This window comes from Mercenaria mercenaria, chromosome 1 (assembly GCF_021730395.1).
Source record: "Mercenaria mercenaria strain notata chromosome 1, MADL_Memer_1, whole genome shotgun sequence".
Taxonomy (NCBI): domain Eukaryota; kingdom Metazoa; phylum Mollusca; class Bivalvia; order Venerida; family Veneridae; genus Mercenaria; species Mercenaria mercenaria.
In genome coordinates, this window is record NC_069361.1 from 55,309,167 (window position 1) to 55,327,192 (window position 18,026).

At 36.6% G+C, this 18,026-nt stretch overlaps 2 protein-coding genes across 2 annotated transcripts in view; one reads left to right on the forward strand and one right to left on the reverse strand.

The window, feature by feature from the left end:
* The window catches only part of LOC123545600 (uncharacterized), a 59,872-nt gene extending 53,786 nt beyond the window's left edge, over positions 1-6,086 (reverse strand). The window contains exon 1 of the mRNA XM_053548348.1: positions 5,817-6,086. The gene's annotated coding sequence lies outside the window, so the exon portion shown is untranslated. The remainder of the gene's footprint in view (positions 1-5,816) is intronic.
* The window catches only part of LOC123538554 (uncharacterized), a 33,158-nt gene extending 15,530 nt beyond the window's left edge, over positions 1-17,628 (forward strand). The window contains exons 2-3 of the mRNA XM_053548359.1: positions 14,869-15,757; positions 17,165-17,628. Of these exons, the coding sequence (XP_053404334.1) occupies positions 14,877-15,757; positions 17,165-17,297 (1,014 nt within the window). The 5' untranslated portion in view covers positions 14,869-14,876 and the 3' untranslated portion in view covers positions 17,298-17,628. The remainder of the gene's footprint in view (positions 1-14,868; positions 15,758-17,164) is intronic.
* Positions 17,629-18,026: the final 398 nt, after the last annotated feature.

Genomic DNA, 18,026 nt, shown 5'->3' on the forward strand with positions numbered 1-18,026 from the left:
AACTTATCTTTCGTCCATTATAATGTTCAAAGCATCTACAACAAGATCGATATCGTTGCGTCTGAGCTGACCGACTTTGATATTTTAGCCTTCACTGAAACCTGGTTAAATGATTCCATCTCAAATGATGACCTTCTTATACATTTTTTCCATCCACCAATTCGCAAAGACAGATTTGGGGACAGTCATGGCGGATTTATGTTAAGGATTGCATCCACTTCAAACGTAGACCCGACCTCGAACCCAATCGATTGGAATGCCTTTGGATTGAACTCTCTCTTCGCAACAACAAACGGATACTTTTCGGAACCTTCTACCGTCCCCCAGGTTCTGACTCTGTCTACAACACTCTTTTAGATGATTCATTTTCTCTTGCTGTCGATACCGGTATTCATGACATAATCGTAACAGGTTATTTCAACTGGAACAACGCTCCAATCTGAAAATTGCCTCACATTGTCAAGAAAATTTTTTCACCCAATTGATCCAAAAGCCGACACATTTTACAGAGAACTCAAGCTCTATACTTGACCTCTTCTTTGTTTCTAATCCAAGATCTGTTGTAGCTTCCGGTGTCAGTGATCACTTCCTGGAACAGGAGCTCAGATACCATTGTCCCACGTACTGTATTCTTAAATTCTGTAAACCTAAGCCAATTACGTTTACAAGGCTTATTTGGATGTACGATCAATGCAACTTTGACCTCTTGCGACAAAGTCTTTCGTCTGCAGATTGGGAATCGTGTTCCAACGCAGATATCAATGCGTACGCTTCTAACATAACAGACACAATTTTATCGATATGTAAAAACCTTATTCCAAATAAAATCGTTACTATACGTCCTAGAGATGTCCCATGGATGACAAGCGCAAAACGACGGAGTATTCGGAGGCGTAAACGTGTATACAATAAAGCAAAACTGTCGGGATCTGACGAGCACAGGTCTAAATTTCGAAGGATTCGTAATGACACTATACGTTCCATCAAGCAGGCCAAATCCACGTACTACATTAATCTCGTAGACAAACTTAAAACCTGCACATCCTCTTCTAAAGACTGGTGGAATACATTGAAGCCTTTCATAAATAAAGATTCTTCTGTTTCTATCCTACCCCTTATCGATCCTGTCACGAATATACCAACCACAAGTGATGCAGAAAAGGCTGACGTACTTTGCAAATCAAACTAAATGATGACGGTAAAACTCCACCGTATCCAACTGTCCCTCCAGTTGAACGCCAGCTATCATCTGTGACTCTTATCCAGAATGAAGTTGAGGATGTTCTCAGAAACTTGCAAGTAGGCAAGGCTTCTGGTCCCGACGGAATTAGTAACCGTATACTGTGCGAGGCTTCTTGGCAACTTTCCGGCCCTCTCTGTTCTTTATTCAACTGTTCTCTGCACTCAGCAAACGTTCCTCTGTCCTGGAAAGATGCAAACGTGTGTGCTGTTTTCAAGAAAGGCCACTCCTCCCTCCCAAACAACTATCGGCCTATATCCCTTCTCAGCTGTGTAGAAAAAGTATTTGAAAAAGTTTTATTTAAACATATTTACAATCACCTTCATGACACAAATTTTCTCACCCCTGTGCAGTCTGGTTTCTTACCCGGCCACTCCACTGTCAGCCAGTTGACCTTTCTCTACAATACATTTTGCAAAGCTCTAGATGAAGGGCTTGAGGTAAGGGCTGTCTTTTTTGACATCAGCAAAGCTTTTGACAAGGTTTGGCACAAAGGTCTTCTTGTAAAACTACAAAATGCAGGTATTACTGGGTCTTTTCTTGAATGGTTTTCAAACTATCTTTTCAATAGACGCCAACGGGTTATCCTTCCTGGAACCTCTTCTACTTGGAAAGGTATTGGGGCTGGTGTCCCCCAAGGATCTATTCTTGGGCCTCTTCTGTTCTTGATTTTTATTAATGACATTGAAGTTGACATTGGCAGTGAGATCAGCTTGTTTGCTGATGATACTAGCCTTTATATTATTGTTGACCAACCTGAACAGGCAACTCAGTTACTACAGACGGACATCCAGAAAATATCCAAATGGGCCGATACATGGTTAGTACAGTTCAACCCTGCAAAATCTGAAACTTTACTGTTTTCTCGCAAAGCAAATCAACATTTACATCTACCCCTCTTTATAGCAGGACTCCAGATTCCTGAGGTTTCCTATCATCAACATCTTGGTGTCACTCTGTCAAATTATTGTAAATGGCATCATCGTATCAACTACATAACATGCAAGGCTTGGAAAAGGGTTCATGTTATGCGCAAGCTGAAAATGGTCTTAGATCGAAGATCTCTTGAAACGATATACCTTTTCTGTATACGACCGATTTTGGAATATGCAGATGTAATCTGGAACAACTGCACAGGATATGAAAAGGAACAACTTGACAAAATTGAAAATGAGTGTGCCAGAATCGTAACTGGAGCCACCAAGCTAGTATCACTGCATGACTTAAGACTAGATGTGAATTATAGACGCTTGAAGATAGAAGGCGCGATCACAGAATTATCATGTTTTTCCAAATGTGCAGAAGCACCGCTCCTTCGTATCTGATCGGTCTCGTCCCGCCAGTCGTTAATTCAGTTTCCAGCTACAGCCTTCGCAATTCCGGTGATCTCCGCTCGGTGGCATCTCACAATACTTCAATTCCTTTCTTCCTTTGACTGTGCGCGAATGGAACGATCTTTCGGATGACATCAAAAATGCACCGTCGCTTAGTGTGTTAAAGAGGCGTCTTAAGGCCGACCAACGTCAAACTCCCTCTTATTATTACTGTGGAAGTAGAAAAGCACAAATTCTTCATGCTAGACTTCGTATGAAATGCAGTGGTCTTAATCATCATCTGTTATTACGAAATATTGTTAACTCTCCCCTTTGTCATTGCGGACAACCCGAGACCAGCTCACATTTTTTTGCTTGAATGTAGACTGTATTAACTTCCTCGGCATGTAATGTTAACTTCTGTTGGTAATCTCACCCAGTCTGTCACTGTTAACACCTTACTTTATGGTGATACTTCTCTGTCTGATACTGACAACAGACAAATCTTCACAACTGTCCAACAATTTATCCTTGGAAGCCATAGGTTTACTTGACTTGTGATCTGACCCGAATACTGTTTTACACTGTCATTATCTCCAGACAACAAGACTGTTCTGTATTTAAAGCTAGGAGTGGTTTGGGGCAGCTGAACATTTCCTCTACACATTTTCTTCCTTCCCTTTTCATTCTTGTGAATATAGTTTTTCTATGCACTATTTCATACTGTAACATGTATGGTTACCTAATTTTGCTAAAATATTCTAAATAGTAAAGAAGCAATGTACTAATACTTTTATTTCATCTTTACCTTCCATTTTTGAGCATTTTGTTGTTTTTTCGTGTTTTTTTTTTTTTTTTTTGGTTTTTCATTTTGCTTTAAATTTTCATTTTCATTAATCACTAAGAATGTGTTACACATTAGTATAACAGCCATCCATAGTATTGTAAATATTATCTTTCCGGAGGTTGACTCGATAAGTATTTCAATACTTCCGTCAATATCCTATTGCTTGTGTTGTTATGTCTGTCTGTATGTGTACGAATGTAGCTTGTGTTACATTTGCAATAAAATATTCTTAAACTAAACGGTAGAACCAAAAAGCTAACATGATGATGAAAACTTCATCAAGAATAAAATTATGAGGTCATCAAATTCATTTTTGCGTACATTAAGCTACCCACATCACAAAAATAGCTTAGTTTTGATGTTTTTCTGAAATATCGCTTTTCAAATCTTAGAATTTTACTTTCTGATGCTGTCAAAAATAACCAATTTATTTGTTAAAACAAACACAATTTGCCGCCATTTTGTGTTTGCTATTTTTATTCGCGTGACGTCACAATGGCGTCTCTCTATCCGGTTCACGCGTTTTGTATTTATATGTAAAATGGATAAGAAATAAAAAAATAAAGAAATATATTTAGGTCCAGAAAAAAACCTCCAGTATTGTCACTTTCGAAACTTTAAAGTTTCAGTAAGTCTAGCAGGCGCAGCAAGTCTTAGCTGCGCAGTACTTTAGGAGAAGCAGCAGCAGATCCAGGAAGTCCAACAAGTCCAGATTGCGTAGCAGGTCCAGGTTGCGCAACAAGTCCAATAAGAAGAATAGATCCAGTAGGCGCAGCAAGTCCAGGTTGCGCAGCGAGTCCTATAAGAAGAGCAGATCCAGTAAGCGCAATAAGTCCAGGTTGCGCAGCGAGTCCAATAAGAAAAACAGATCCAGTAGGCGCAGCAAGTCCAGGTTGCGCAGCGAAGCCAAAAAGAAGAACAGATACAATAGGCGCAGCAAGTCCGGGTTGCGCAGCGAGTCCAGTAAGAAGAGTAGATCCAATAGGCGCAACAAGTCCAGGTTGCGCAGCAAGTCCAGTAAGAGAAGAAAGTCCAGTAAGCGCAGCAAGTCCAGTTTACGCAGCAAGTCCAGTAAGCGCAGCAAGTCCAGGTTGCGCAGCAATTCCAATAAGAAGAGCAAGTCCAGTAAGCGCAGCAAGTCCAGGTTGCGCGGCAAGTCCAGTAAGAGGAGTAAGTCCAATAAGCGCAGCGAATCCTAGTTGCGCAGCAAGTCCAAGTTGTGCAACAAGTCAAACAAGTGCAGCAAGTCCAAGTTGCGCAGCAAATCCAATAAGAGGAGCAAAACTAGTAAGCGCAGCAAGTCCAATTTGTGCAGCAGGTCCAAGTAGCGCAGCAAGTCCAAGTTACACAATAAATTTTTGGAGTGCAGCAAGTCCAGATTGGAAAGTATCTCTTGTGAAAGCAGCAACTATTATAAGTGCAGCAAGTCGAGTTACCACAGAAGATCCAGGAACCAGTTACTACAGTAGTACTTTGCTTCAAGTTAGGGGATACCTAATATATTGTCACCTTTCATAGTAAACCCACAAAAACTTGACTGATGCATCAGAGTTCACTACAGACGTGAAATGAATCATAGGACGTGAGAAAGAGGACTTTTAAAGAGGTGTTTTATTATTTTCATCTTTTTCTTCTTCAATGTACCAATAAACAAGTTTTCCGTTGTAATGCACTGCTAAAATGTAGAATTTACTCATATGCATTTGTGAATATAGTTCGAAGTTTTCACACTTGAAACATAAAACACAAGCATCATTATAGTAAAGTATCTTAGATTAATATTATACAACAGGTTCAAATATTCTAAAGTTTGTGATTTCAGACGTTTGACTCTTGACTTAGCTGCTCCCACCACGGGAGTAAAGATTGGTCATATCTTGTTTTTCTTAATATTATCCCTATCACTCCCTAAGCACACAAGCATGCGCGCATGCACATACACACACCCAAAGATAATATATTTTTACTATTTCGTTTCTTACTTCTCCAGCCTAGCAACATCTGGCCATAAGATATCAAACGCTTATTAGTTTCATAAAATAAAAAAAATGAAGCCTTACACATATACACGTACTCGTACAAATCCGGTTACTTTTATTGGTACAGTATATAAGTAAGTTTTATACAACTACTTCTATATAAGCATTTGTTAAGGATTGTTGTGCATTTGTTATATTATCGTTATTTACCATGCCATTACTATAACAACTGCCTGATAAAGCCTGTCTGAGAAAAGCAGTCTTTCTCAGGTCAGTGACTTGAGAACACTTTACACTGTATAAACCTATGATAAGGTCCAAGGACATCAGATTGTGTCTACCATGCATTTAAAAATAAATACGCCCTCATACTACACTGAAATAGGTCTTTAAAATCCCAAATATTATAAAATAAAAGCGGAAAAACAAAGGCTAACCTTGTGTTTTGTACACGACATCTCTTTTCTGCTGAACATGAATGAATAATTTTAATTTGCTGCCAAGTGAAATTTTATCCGAAGTTCAGTTGCAAGACGGATACCCATTTTCACCAAGCAAACGTTACATACACACGCCAGAACGCCGCTTGGCAGAAAAAAAATTACCGTTTCCTCGATGATTTTATTCAATAACATTCCATTCCAGATGCAATATTCCTTGATGTAAGTGCAGAGAGCTAAAATCCTGAACAAACGCTTTACATGAGTCATTTTCCGTTTGCTACGATCGTTTCCGTTATAAAAACTTTTTGTGGTAATTGCAAATACGATAGGCATACGCTATAAATTAGTGACATGGCCTCACATACCTAATAAAAGCGCGTTTATAAAAATAATTGCGTAATTATGTCTTTTAGTAGTTATTCTCAAAAACAAGATGACGTCGTTTTGAAAACAAAAAAATCAAAAAAGAAGTCAGGCAAAAACAGAAAAATTTATTATACCCTTACGTTTTGCTAGCATCGCTCCGTCCAGGACTATATCTAGCCGAGTCTGAGAAACCCTTTCTCAAAAGACAGTAACCTGTTATTTATTTTTTTCGGGCTCTCAATTGGGATAACCCCATTTATTTTTATAAAGTATGAACATTTACATAAAACAAGACATTAAATTACCAATTCATACAAACATATGAATAATAAATTCAGTAATTGAACAAGATAGTTACTTCGCCAGTGAAATAGAACTTGTTCGAAACGAAATGACAAGTAAAATTTGACGAAGTTTCTTTTGTCTAAATATTTTCAAGCTTACAAATATTTTATCATACCATGATTCAAGATTAAGTTTCGTTTCAACAATTAACTAGCTGATACTTTAGAAAAAAAGACACAGTACAATGACACTAAAGTAATAACATAAAACATGTCATTAATATAAGTATCAATAAATACAAAACGAAAAGAAAGGAAATACATTAAAAATCAAGATTTGTTGCATGCAATCCAAGATCTTCATTGAATTTGAAAATCATTATTTTTAAATGATGATCCACTATACTGGCAGATATACAAAAATAATTATTATAATGGTATTTGTATACCACACATATGGTATATGAATGATGACTTATTTCTTATAATCTTGTGAATTAGAAGAAAAGTTGAAATATTAGAAACATTGGAAATCAACATTATTTTCACTTTGAACATGTTCATGCTGATTAAGGAAAAAAGAGATCAATAAAAGTCAGATCGTCTTACATTAATTTCCTCTTTTACTCTCTTTTTTATTATTCTTTTTCAACAGAACATTTTGTAATTACTATATAATATACCACTTGTTGATTTTCATTAGTCGTGCTTTGATACTGTATTTGTTGTCTTACGGTGTTGATTATTGACGTTTTTAAATTCTTAAGTGAAGGGGTTTCTTATTCAGCTCAGAATTTATGAACATTCCGAAATTCACAAATGTGCCATTTAGTTTCGAATATAAACGTGTTGATTAAATTAACATTATTCGAAGAAAGTCCAAAAGTACGGTGGTATGTTTAGGACATGCAATTATTTTTTTAAAACTAAATTATCTCGTGCGCACGACATCTTTTCTTGAGCGATCAACATCTTATCTCGCGCGCACGACATCTTATCTTGAGCGATCAACATCTTATCTGGTTTGCACGACTTCTTATTTTGAGCGATCAACATCTTATCTCGAGCGATCAACATCTTATCTCGTGCGCACGTCATCTTATCTTGAGCGATAAACATCTTATCTCGTGCGCACGACATCCTATCTTGAGCGATCAACATCTTATCTCGAGCGATCAACATCTTATCTCGTGCGCACGACATCTTTTCTTGAGCGATCAACATCTTATCTCGTGCGCACAACATCTTATCTCGAGCAATCAAAATCTTATCTCGAGCGATCAACATCTTATCTCGTGCGCACGACATCTTATCTCGAGGATCAACATCTTATCTCGAGCGATCAACATCTTATGTCGTGCGCACGACATCTTAACTTGAGAGATCAACATCTTATCTCGTGCGCACGACATCTTATCTTCAGCGATCAACATCTTATCTTGTGTGCACGACATCTTATCTCGAGCGATCAACATCTTATCTCGAGTGCACGACATCTTATCTATATATATTAAGGCTCTTTGTGTGTGTATTTAGGTCATCAGTAAAACATACAGACAAGTTGATAATTAGGGTCTCGCCTATTCCGACGTTATTTAAACTTCCCATAAGTACATGTACATGTTTATCACATCATTTGGGAGAGCTGTGCACATAATTGGTCATCGTATCTTCAAAATTAAATGAACATAACCACTGTAGGGATAACGCATGTTTTTTCAAGTTATAACATCTGCAGAATCCTGAGGGATTGGGTGCGGGTACAAACAATTCCCGAGGGATTCTAAAGATGTTATAACACGAAAAGAACATGCGCTAACTCTATTCCAGCATAAAACGCGTAAAAACCAGGTAATTGAATATATTCCCCTCAACGTCATTGATTTCCATGAAATGCGCGATAATGTCTACGTTGTTTTTTTTTTCACGTTGACGTCATTTCCTTTTAAATAATCCGTTTTGGTGCCGTAATACGTTTACGCTTTGCCGCAGAACGCGCATATATAAAAAGGTGTTATAGCTGCACGTGAGCGGGAGAATCTCTCTGTTAACACACGTTTTCTGTCCTGTTAAAACACCCCAGAAAAGTAACAATAACAACAGTTATATATTAGAATTACCCTTTCTGCATGTTAGAATAGCAAGATAAGAGATAAGATGTTGATCGCTCGAGATAAGATGTCGTGCGCACGAGATAACATGTTTATTGCTCAAGATAAGATGTCGTGTGCGCAAAATAAGATGTTGATCGCTCGAGATAAGATGTTGATCGCTCAAGATAAGATGTCGTGCGCACGAGATAAGATGTTGATCGCTCAAGATAAGATGTCGTGCGCACGAGATAACATGTTGATCGCTCGAAATAAAATGTCGTGCGCACGAGATAAGATGTTGATCGCTCGAAATAGAATGTTGTGCGCACGAGATAAGATATAGATCGCTCAAGATAAGATGTTGATCGCTCGAGATAAGATGTCGTGCGCATGAGATAAGATGTTGATCGCTCAAGATAAGATGTCGTTCGCACGAGATAAGATGTTGATCGCCCAAGATAAGATGTCGTGCGCACGAGATAAGATGTTGATCGCTCGAGATAAGATGTCGTGCGCACGAGATAAGATGTTGATCGCTCGAGATAAGATGTTGATCGCTCGAGGTAAGATGTCGTGCGCACGATATAAGATGTTGATCGCTGGAGATAATATGTCGTGCGCTCAAGATAAGATGTCGTGCGCACGAGATAAGATGATGATCGCTCGAAATAAAATGTCGTGCGCACGAGATAAGATGTTGATCGCTCAAGATAAGATGTTGATCGCTCGAGATAAGATGTCGTGCGCACGAGATAAGATGTTGATCGCTCAAGATAAGATGTCGTTCGCACGAGATAAGATGTTGATCGCTCGTGATAAGATGTTGATCGCTCGAGATAAGATGTTGATCGCTCAAGATAAGATGTTGATCGCTCGAGATAGGGTGTCGTGCGCACGAGATAAGATGTTGTTCGCTCAAGATAAGATGTCGTGCGCTCGAGATAAGATGTTGTGCGCACGAGATAATTTAATCTTAAAAAGAATAAATGCATGTCTTAAACATACCACCGTACAAAATCAATGTCTTCAAACGAAAAAGTATTTTTGATATTCAGTATTTTAAATGGTTCTTCTAATATTGTTTGAATATATTTCCAGATTGGTTTTACTTTTTCGTACTCCAAGAATAAATGTATTAATGTTTCCCTATGAGATTTACACATGTTACAAATACCGTTTGAGAGACGCATCAAACTTAGTTTGTTTTCTGTGAAAATACAATTATGTAAAATATTTCTATTGAAACTGCTTAGCTTTTTTTGTGTGAAATAACAGCGGTACAAATTTGACCAAGTACAATTCCAGTTTATCAAAATACTTGTAGTTTTAAACTTTTCTTACCATTTTTGTTCTGTATAAAGTCTGTTTGGTTGATTATGTCGGATAAATGTCGCGTGTTTGCAATTTACTAGGCTGAATTATGTTTCCTTTCGTGTACAGACAGTTAAATTTGTTTGGGACAAAATGAGATTTTGGCTATTTTGATCATTAACCTGTATTTCTGAACCTAAGTTTAAGTTATTCGTAAATTCTTTTGGTATGCTAGATTTAAGTTTCATCCACTCTGCAATCCAGTAGTGGTATTATTTAATTTTCGTAGAAGCTCTCTGTCTGAAACGAAATTTCTATTGGAACAATCCCGAACGTCTTGAATTGTAACAATATTACTTTTCAAAAAGGACTTAAAATAAGTGGCTTACTGCGTGATAAAATTTTATGATTTCCAAATAGTTTACAGTTTAAAGAGGTCGTCCGATTTCAACGGTTCAAAACATTTGAGAAAATCACACCAGTTTTTTATTGCTTGCATGTAAAAAACATGAACCGGGGTTTTCAAGAGTGATTTATCAAAAAATGAGCATGTACATATAAAATATCTTTGGTAATATTTTTTATCTCGTGCAGACAACACAGACTTCTCTATTACATTCCAATTTTGAACATCTGCATGCAAAACCTTGTATAACATTTTTATATTTAAAGCCATGCTCAGGTCTGATATATTAAAAAGATTGAGACCACCGGAATATTTTTCACGTTTAAGTGTATTTTTTGCAACTAGGGGCTTTTTATTATCCCAAAGAAAATTAAAAATAATTTCAGGTATACCACGTGTTTCTAGTTCGTACATTATAGTTGAAAAATCATAAGTTTTGATGATCAATGATTTTCCGTTAAAAGTGAGATCTCTTGATTTCCAAACTTCTAGACATGATTTAATTTTATTGATTTTTTTTCTCCAGATGTCCTCATTGTCAATGCCGTAGCCATGATGAATGCCAAGCGTTTTAACAAAAGACTTAGTTCAATTTATTTCTTTTTAGTTTGGAGCTTTTTCTTTGTTTATTTTTGCCCCGGACACGCGTTGATATAGTTTAAGGTCTTTGAAAATATGGTACAAAGAGTCTTCAATTTTTTGCAGGCCATAGGTTCTGCTTGTAGAATATATAAAAAAGGTGCACATGGGCAGCCTTGTTTTATTGAACGCGTGATAGTGAAAAAACTTGACATAAAACCATTACACTGAATACTCACTTTTGAGTTTTCAAGAAGCATATTGACCCAGTTTCTGTAGTTTTGACCAAATCCAAATTTTTGTAAACATAAATCAATCCATTTCCATTCGCACCGATCAAACGCTTTGACCTGATCGAAAAAAATTATAAGACCTTCTTGATTTGATTAGATATGGTAAAACAGGTTTTAAGCGTTCCGAAAGACATTTTGCCATAATTTTATAATCAACATTAAGTAGGGTTATAGGTCGCCAGTTTCCCAAATTTCGCGCTCTCCCTTTTTAGCTCACCAAAGGCTCATGGTGAGTTTTTGTGATCGCTTGATGTCCGTCGTCCGTCGTGCGACGTGCATCGTGTGTCGTGTGTCCGTCAACAATTTCTAAAAAAATCTTCTTCTCTAAAACCACTGGGCAGATTTACACCAAATTTCACATGAATTATCCTTGGGTGGCCCCCTTAGGGAGTATTATCATTAATGTATAACAAGAGGGCCATGATGGCCCTATAACGCTCACCTGGTTAAATGGTTGCTATGAAGATTTGCATTTAAGCTTGACCCGGGGTCATGATTTGAACAAACTTGGCAGAGATCAACTAGGCAATGCTACACACCAAATATCTAAGCTCTAGGCCTTCTAGTTTATTTCTAGACATTTTTTGGAAGATTTTCCTATGTACAATAAAGTAACCCATGGGGCGGGGCCAATTTGACGCCGGGGGTCATGATTTGAAAATTTTGTGGAGATCCTCTAGGCAATGCTACATGTCAAATATCTAAGCTCTATGCCTTCTGGTTTATTTTTAGACATTTTTTGAAAATTTATTGATGTACAATTAAGTTACCGCTGGGGCGGGGTAAATTTTACTCCGGGGGTCATGATTTGAATAAACTGGCATTTGAACCAAGGTGACTTGCATTTTCAAGTATCCTTGCTCTATTATCTCAATGTAGGTTTTGTAATAGACTGATCTTTAGCAATATCAGAACAATGGTCTTCCTTGAGAGGTGGTTGATTGCACAACATTGACCGATACCAGTTGATCAGTATATGACTCTATAGAGTGGTAAAGGTGTTTATAGTAAACTGTTAAGTCAATAATCTCTGCGGCATATTCAGAAGCTGTTCTCCTAAGGAGGAGGTGAAGAAAACAACAACAACAATACCCTCTCAGTAAATACACAAACGTAATCGTCAACATTTAACACTTGGGTTATAATTTTCTTGTTCCTTTTAAACTGTGAGTTTCACGCCCCTAGATGGGATAAAATGATGTTTGTTTTGTTTCATTCATTGTACATCTTAGTCCTTCCTCATCATTTAACTTGAAAGAATCATATAGAGCCCACATTCCTGATTAGACATTTATCAGAATAATGGTCTTGATTACATTTGAGATAAGTTAAAAACTCAGTCATTTCGTATGAACAACTACGTAAATCTGAATTATAGAACAACCTTGTGTATACAATAAATTTTATTCCATATACAGAAACTTAGAGGTCAAGTTCGCATAATTTTATGATTCATGATCAGTCAGTAATATGGTCCCTAAATACAACAATGAAAATCCTGGTCACACTACAAAGGCAATGTTTTTTTCTCCAACATTCATGATACCTTATCAGACTGTCTGTCTACAACAAAGACACAAGTATCGTTAAATCATCTCCTGTTCTTTCAGTACTACTGCTTTGTTTGGCGCGGAGTTTCCTTTTGCTGCATCTTGCAGCAACTTCCGTACTTGTTTTACATTTATTTTGCCATTAATATAGGCGCTCTTTATCTACTTCCCTCGTTATGTATATATATCACAGTCAGCTTGCAGCAAAATACTTGTATTTCTCACTTTTTTCATGCAAATCATGAATAATCACTATAATGAATATGCAAAAGAATACAGTTATTTTGTGGCGCGTCCTGAACTTGCGAGATAAATCATTTCAATCTTAACGTTGAATGAAATCATTGCACTGTTATGACTGACTCCTTTGGGTTAAAAATGACGAGATATGAGAGAATCCATTTTCTTGCATACCGGACAGGATTTTCCCGTGCTTTTCCGGTGCTAGAAAAACTCACCTTACACCCAGGTGTAAGCTGACTTTACACCAAGGGGTGTAAGATGACTCATGTGCTATAATTTATGAACGGATGCGTAAATTCATATGCTACTATAACAAAAAAGTGCCTTAAAGAAAACCCTTCGTTTTTCTTTATATCTTCTACAAATTGAAGAATAAGGCATGCAAGAAAAAGAATCGATCACTGGCACCGGGTAAAGATTGGAATATCCGACAATCGGTTAACTGTTTAGGCGGTGACTCGGCATGAGCCTCGTTACCGCCTAAACAGTTACCCTCTAGCCGGATATTCCCATCTTTACCCGCAACCAGTGAAAGATTCTTATAGAATTACGCATTATTGTTATCGGGTGTAGGAGTAGAGTAATGTAATTCAGCACAACGGTAATGGGATGTCGATTTTGTCGCATTCTCATATATTGAACATAATCTAAACATTAAAGGTTATTTTGATTCAATGATATTAAGAAAAATAAAATAGTAGAGTTTGTCATACAATGAGGAATACGGGGAAATATACACAATTGTACTATCATGTGACTTGGGGGTTGTGTTAGCGTTATGTAATATAACACGAAAATGAATTCGATGACCTCATAATTCATTTCTTCAGTCGACAGAATATAAAGTTTTCATCATCATGTTAGTTCTTAGTCAAATTCTCTTGTTTTGGTTTAACATGAGACAAGATAAGAGAAGACATTTTATTCAAAACCCAACGTCATATTTAACGTTCTGACGTCACTTTAACGTAAATATCGACTTTAACATAAAAACGAACTCCAAAAAGTAAACACCATTTTTAAATGAAAAAGCAAATCGATACATGTTGACTGGATGTATCGATTTACGAAAACAGTCTGATGGACGTGAAATCACGGTTCATCAAAAATGGACGTTAATGGTTGTGTTTGGAGGTTTGCAGAGAAGAAAAGTCACAGAAATATAAAAAATGTAAAATATGCTATACATAAGGAACATGCCGAATTATTTTATTCAAACAAATGTCGAAATGGAACCCTATGACTTAAACTAAAGCGCATCTTAACTCAGTAGGGAGAGGGCAGATCTACAGATCGCAGGGTCAAAAGTTTGATCCTCGGCAGAAGCGCATGTTCTCCGTGACGATTTAATCAAAAATCATGTGTCTGAAATCATTCCTCCACATCTGAATCATGTTTTAAAACTGCTAAAAGTACATGTATATTTCGTGTTTTATTACATTTCCTTATGCCCTATTTACGTCTAGTGCTAGAACTCTGAGCAACGCAGTTACATTGTTCTGGAATAAATAGCGAGGTCTATGATCTAATTTGCTGACCAATACACTTAGTTTGTTATCAGAATTGTATCAATCACAAACAAATTTATAGTTTCTGCTATTCATTATTTTATTTTTTAGGTTTCCATTTATAAATTTACACCACAAAGGCGAAATTATGTTTGTTTTGCAAAGACAATGCATGCCTTTCAATTTGAAATCAATTATGAATTAGCCGACAAAGGGTTTTGCGAAAAAATATCAGAAATGTACACATGTAGTAATATATTTAAACGAACAAGCAGTGGTAACTGCTTATAACGAAACTATAACGAAACTAAAATGAACATTATTTTATGAATTACTGGTCAGTGCGAGTAAAATATGTCAATCTTAAAAGAGCTCACCTTGTTTAATAGCTTTTTTTCACATTTTTGTTTCAGATGTCGTAATGATGAGTGTGTTGATGAGACTGGTGATCTGGGTTTGCTGTGCTTTGTCTGTCAGATGCTTACACAGTAAGCTCGAGTCCTGGTCTCCTGATGATTACAGCACATTGCATAGTATGTTGCAGACAAGTAACGGACTGCGCTTGGTCATAACTGGACAGACTGGTGTATATAAATTTGATACTGTTAATTTCCAACTTCTTTCGAAATTAAACCTGAGTGGGATCTCATATATAATACACAATAAAACAGCAACGGTCGATTACGTTACCGTATGCTCAAATCAAAGTGATTCTTGCCTGATCATAGATCCCCTAGATAATTGTAAAAACTACACTAATGAGTTGAAGCTCCTAATAAAAATCGATGGAGTTAAAGCATTTATGGCAACAAATACTAGAGGGACCGAAATAACTCAATATGAGGATTTTCTGTTTGTCGGATGTCCCCATGTTCAAGGTCAAGAAAATCTTGGTGGTAGATGCACAGAACCTGGTATATCGTGGTATCTGAATAGTGGAAAAAATAAAAGTGATCTATGGTATGGGTTTAAATCATACAAGAACACTCCAGTTCTGACAGACAAGTACATTGATGCGTTTAGCGTGGACAAGTACAGAGTGTTTTTTAGTTTACAAAGAGTCGTAGCAACGGGAACGAAAAGAAGTCGAATAGCCCAAGTGTGTCAATACATCGATCAGAAAGATAGAAATTACTCTACACCATACACTTATGCTGATATGCCGATTCAATGTGGGCAGCTTAGGGAAATTAGGGCGGTGAAGAAAGTCGTATTTAAGAGAGAAACGATTTTTGTTGCTGTGTTTTCTGAGTCTAGTAAATCTGCTGTTTGTGCCTTTACAATGAAAAACATAACAGAAATGTAAGTACCAATGATTAAGATTTAAAACATAAAAGGTTTAGGTAAAACTAGTTTCTTTTCTACTAGACTAAGCATAGAATAAGCGTTAAATGTCAGATTAAATGTTTTAGACGTGTTTTTCAGTGGATTATTAAAATGTTTTATTTAAAAGCCACTTTGCAGTAGTCCTCGGATGTTTTTGCATATCAAATGTGATCGAGTTATCAACATTAAATAAAATACAATTGTCTTTTTTCAATCGAAAACAAATCTTCCACAAATATTTTGGAATTGGGTTTAGAAGGAGTACTAGTCATTTCTTTTGCTTTGTGGGGTGGGGGAAGGGTTTTGGAGGGTGGGACCATTTGTAAACCTTTTTAGACATAAACATTAGAGATAGCGAAAAGGCCCTCTCAATAGCTCAATATCAGCTTGAAACTAGCTAGTACTGTCTTTAAACGTATAAAACACGAAGTCCTGATGAGCAATCAACCCTATTTCTCTGGTAGTATAAGACTGAGCTCGAATATCAGTTACGTTCATTAATAAACGCGTTTTCAAGATACGATGTATTGTAACCCCTGATTTCTTTCCCGATATGTACAGGCACTGAATATGGCACTCAAACTAATCAACCAAATGCAAAGTAGTAAAAATTTGCATATTTGACACTGTCAGGTAAATACAGTCACTTATATTATTTTACTGGCACAACAGACAGTTCAAAAGAAAGAAGTTTTTAATTGAGGAATTATTTTTCAATACATAATAGACTTTACTTTTATAAAATTTATTAATCATTACAATTTGTTTATCTAATTTTATTTTGAATATGATGAAAGTTATATTCATTCAAAATAATTAGCGCCATGTGCAGTTAGGCAAAATGAATAAATGATGGTGTGCAATGATACTAGGAAAAGTAAGCGTAATAGGCATTTCCTTCCCACACGTAAACAGATAAGGACTCTGACTACGACGCTTATACAGGGTTGGGGCGGGGGGAGTGGGGGGGGGGGTTCTCAAACGCTTTATTGATAAAAATCATAGGTAAATCTAAGTGCGCATACCCACGTATATAAAATCATAAGCCTTATTTCATTCTGACAGCACAGTAACCAATAATTCATTTTACAGAATAAGTTCTAACTATATTCGTCTGTAAACAAGACCAACGCATGTACATATTTATAATGGGTGGAAACAATTGTTTCGGGTGCCACCATAACCTATTACTTTTTACATTTTTTAATCGGTAATAAAACTTTCTACACTCTTTGTCATCAAGAAGTAAGGATTTGGTCTGCAAAATGTAAGATTGTCCCATTTATGAACCGTTACATTCATCAGCCAATATTGCTGGACTCGTAAGTTTTCATATTAATGTCCACGTTTACTACTTTACGATACAGTATTGATATATTACAGGTTTGTTGAAAATATCAAAGACTGTTACAGCGGAATTCGTGTACCCGAAAATGAGGATTATGCCGACTTCCAGAGCTCCGATATCCCATGTAGTCACAAAATTGTAAGTTTGCTTTACATTGTTAATTTATAATTCAGTTTCTCAAAAATATGGGGTGGAGGCAACCAAAAATATAACTAAGTTGGAAGGGGAAGTGGCCTTGACTTGATGAATTTAATGATTTAAGTTAAAACTTAAGGATAGAGGTACAAGGGGCCCACCTCAGCCCATCCTGTACAGTTACTCTTCAAGATAAATGCTATCAGAGGGTAGAACGTGTAAAGTATCTTACTGTTGTTCAAGCGAAAAATATGTTTTTCGGTGCAAAATAGCGAAAACTTGTTAACAGTTTTCCCAGAGAAATAACGTTTCTTCGAAATATGTATCTTTTTCATATCAAATGAATATGCCCACGTTGTAGAAAGACTTAATATGTATTACAGACTTCAACCAGGGATTGGTGAAGTTAAATAATTATTGAAGGGACAGTAGAGTGGAGAAACATAACTACATGGGACTTTTCTCATTTCCTTTTTTGTTTGCTAACTTCGGTCTAAATTACGCTTTGGATCGATGCATAATTAACAGTTCTTCATTTGATATGCTAAAAGAGGTTGTTAAAACACAGGCTAAAACACAAGAAAATTAAGTGGTAATTATAAAGAAGACAATGCCGTGCTAAGGAGGCACGTGATAAGAGCCGTGAAATTGTTATTGCCTTCTTTCACTCAAATATGTTAGTAAGTACATAGGGTATCGCCTATTTTAACATCGCAACTATGACAGCTCCTGCTTTCATGCAAACCTCTTTGGCAGTACATC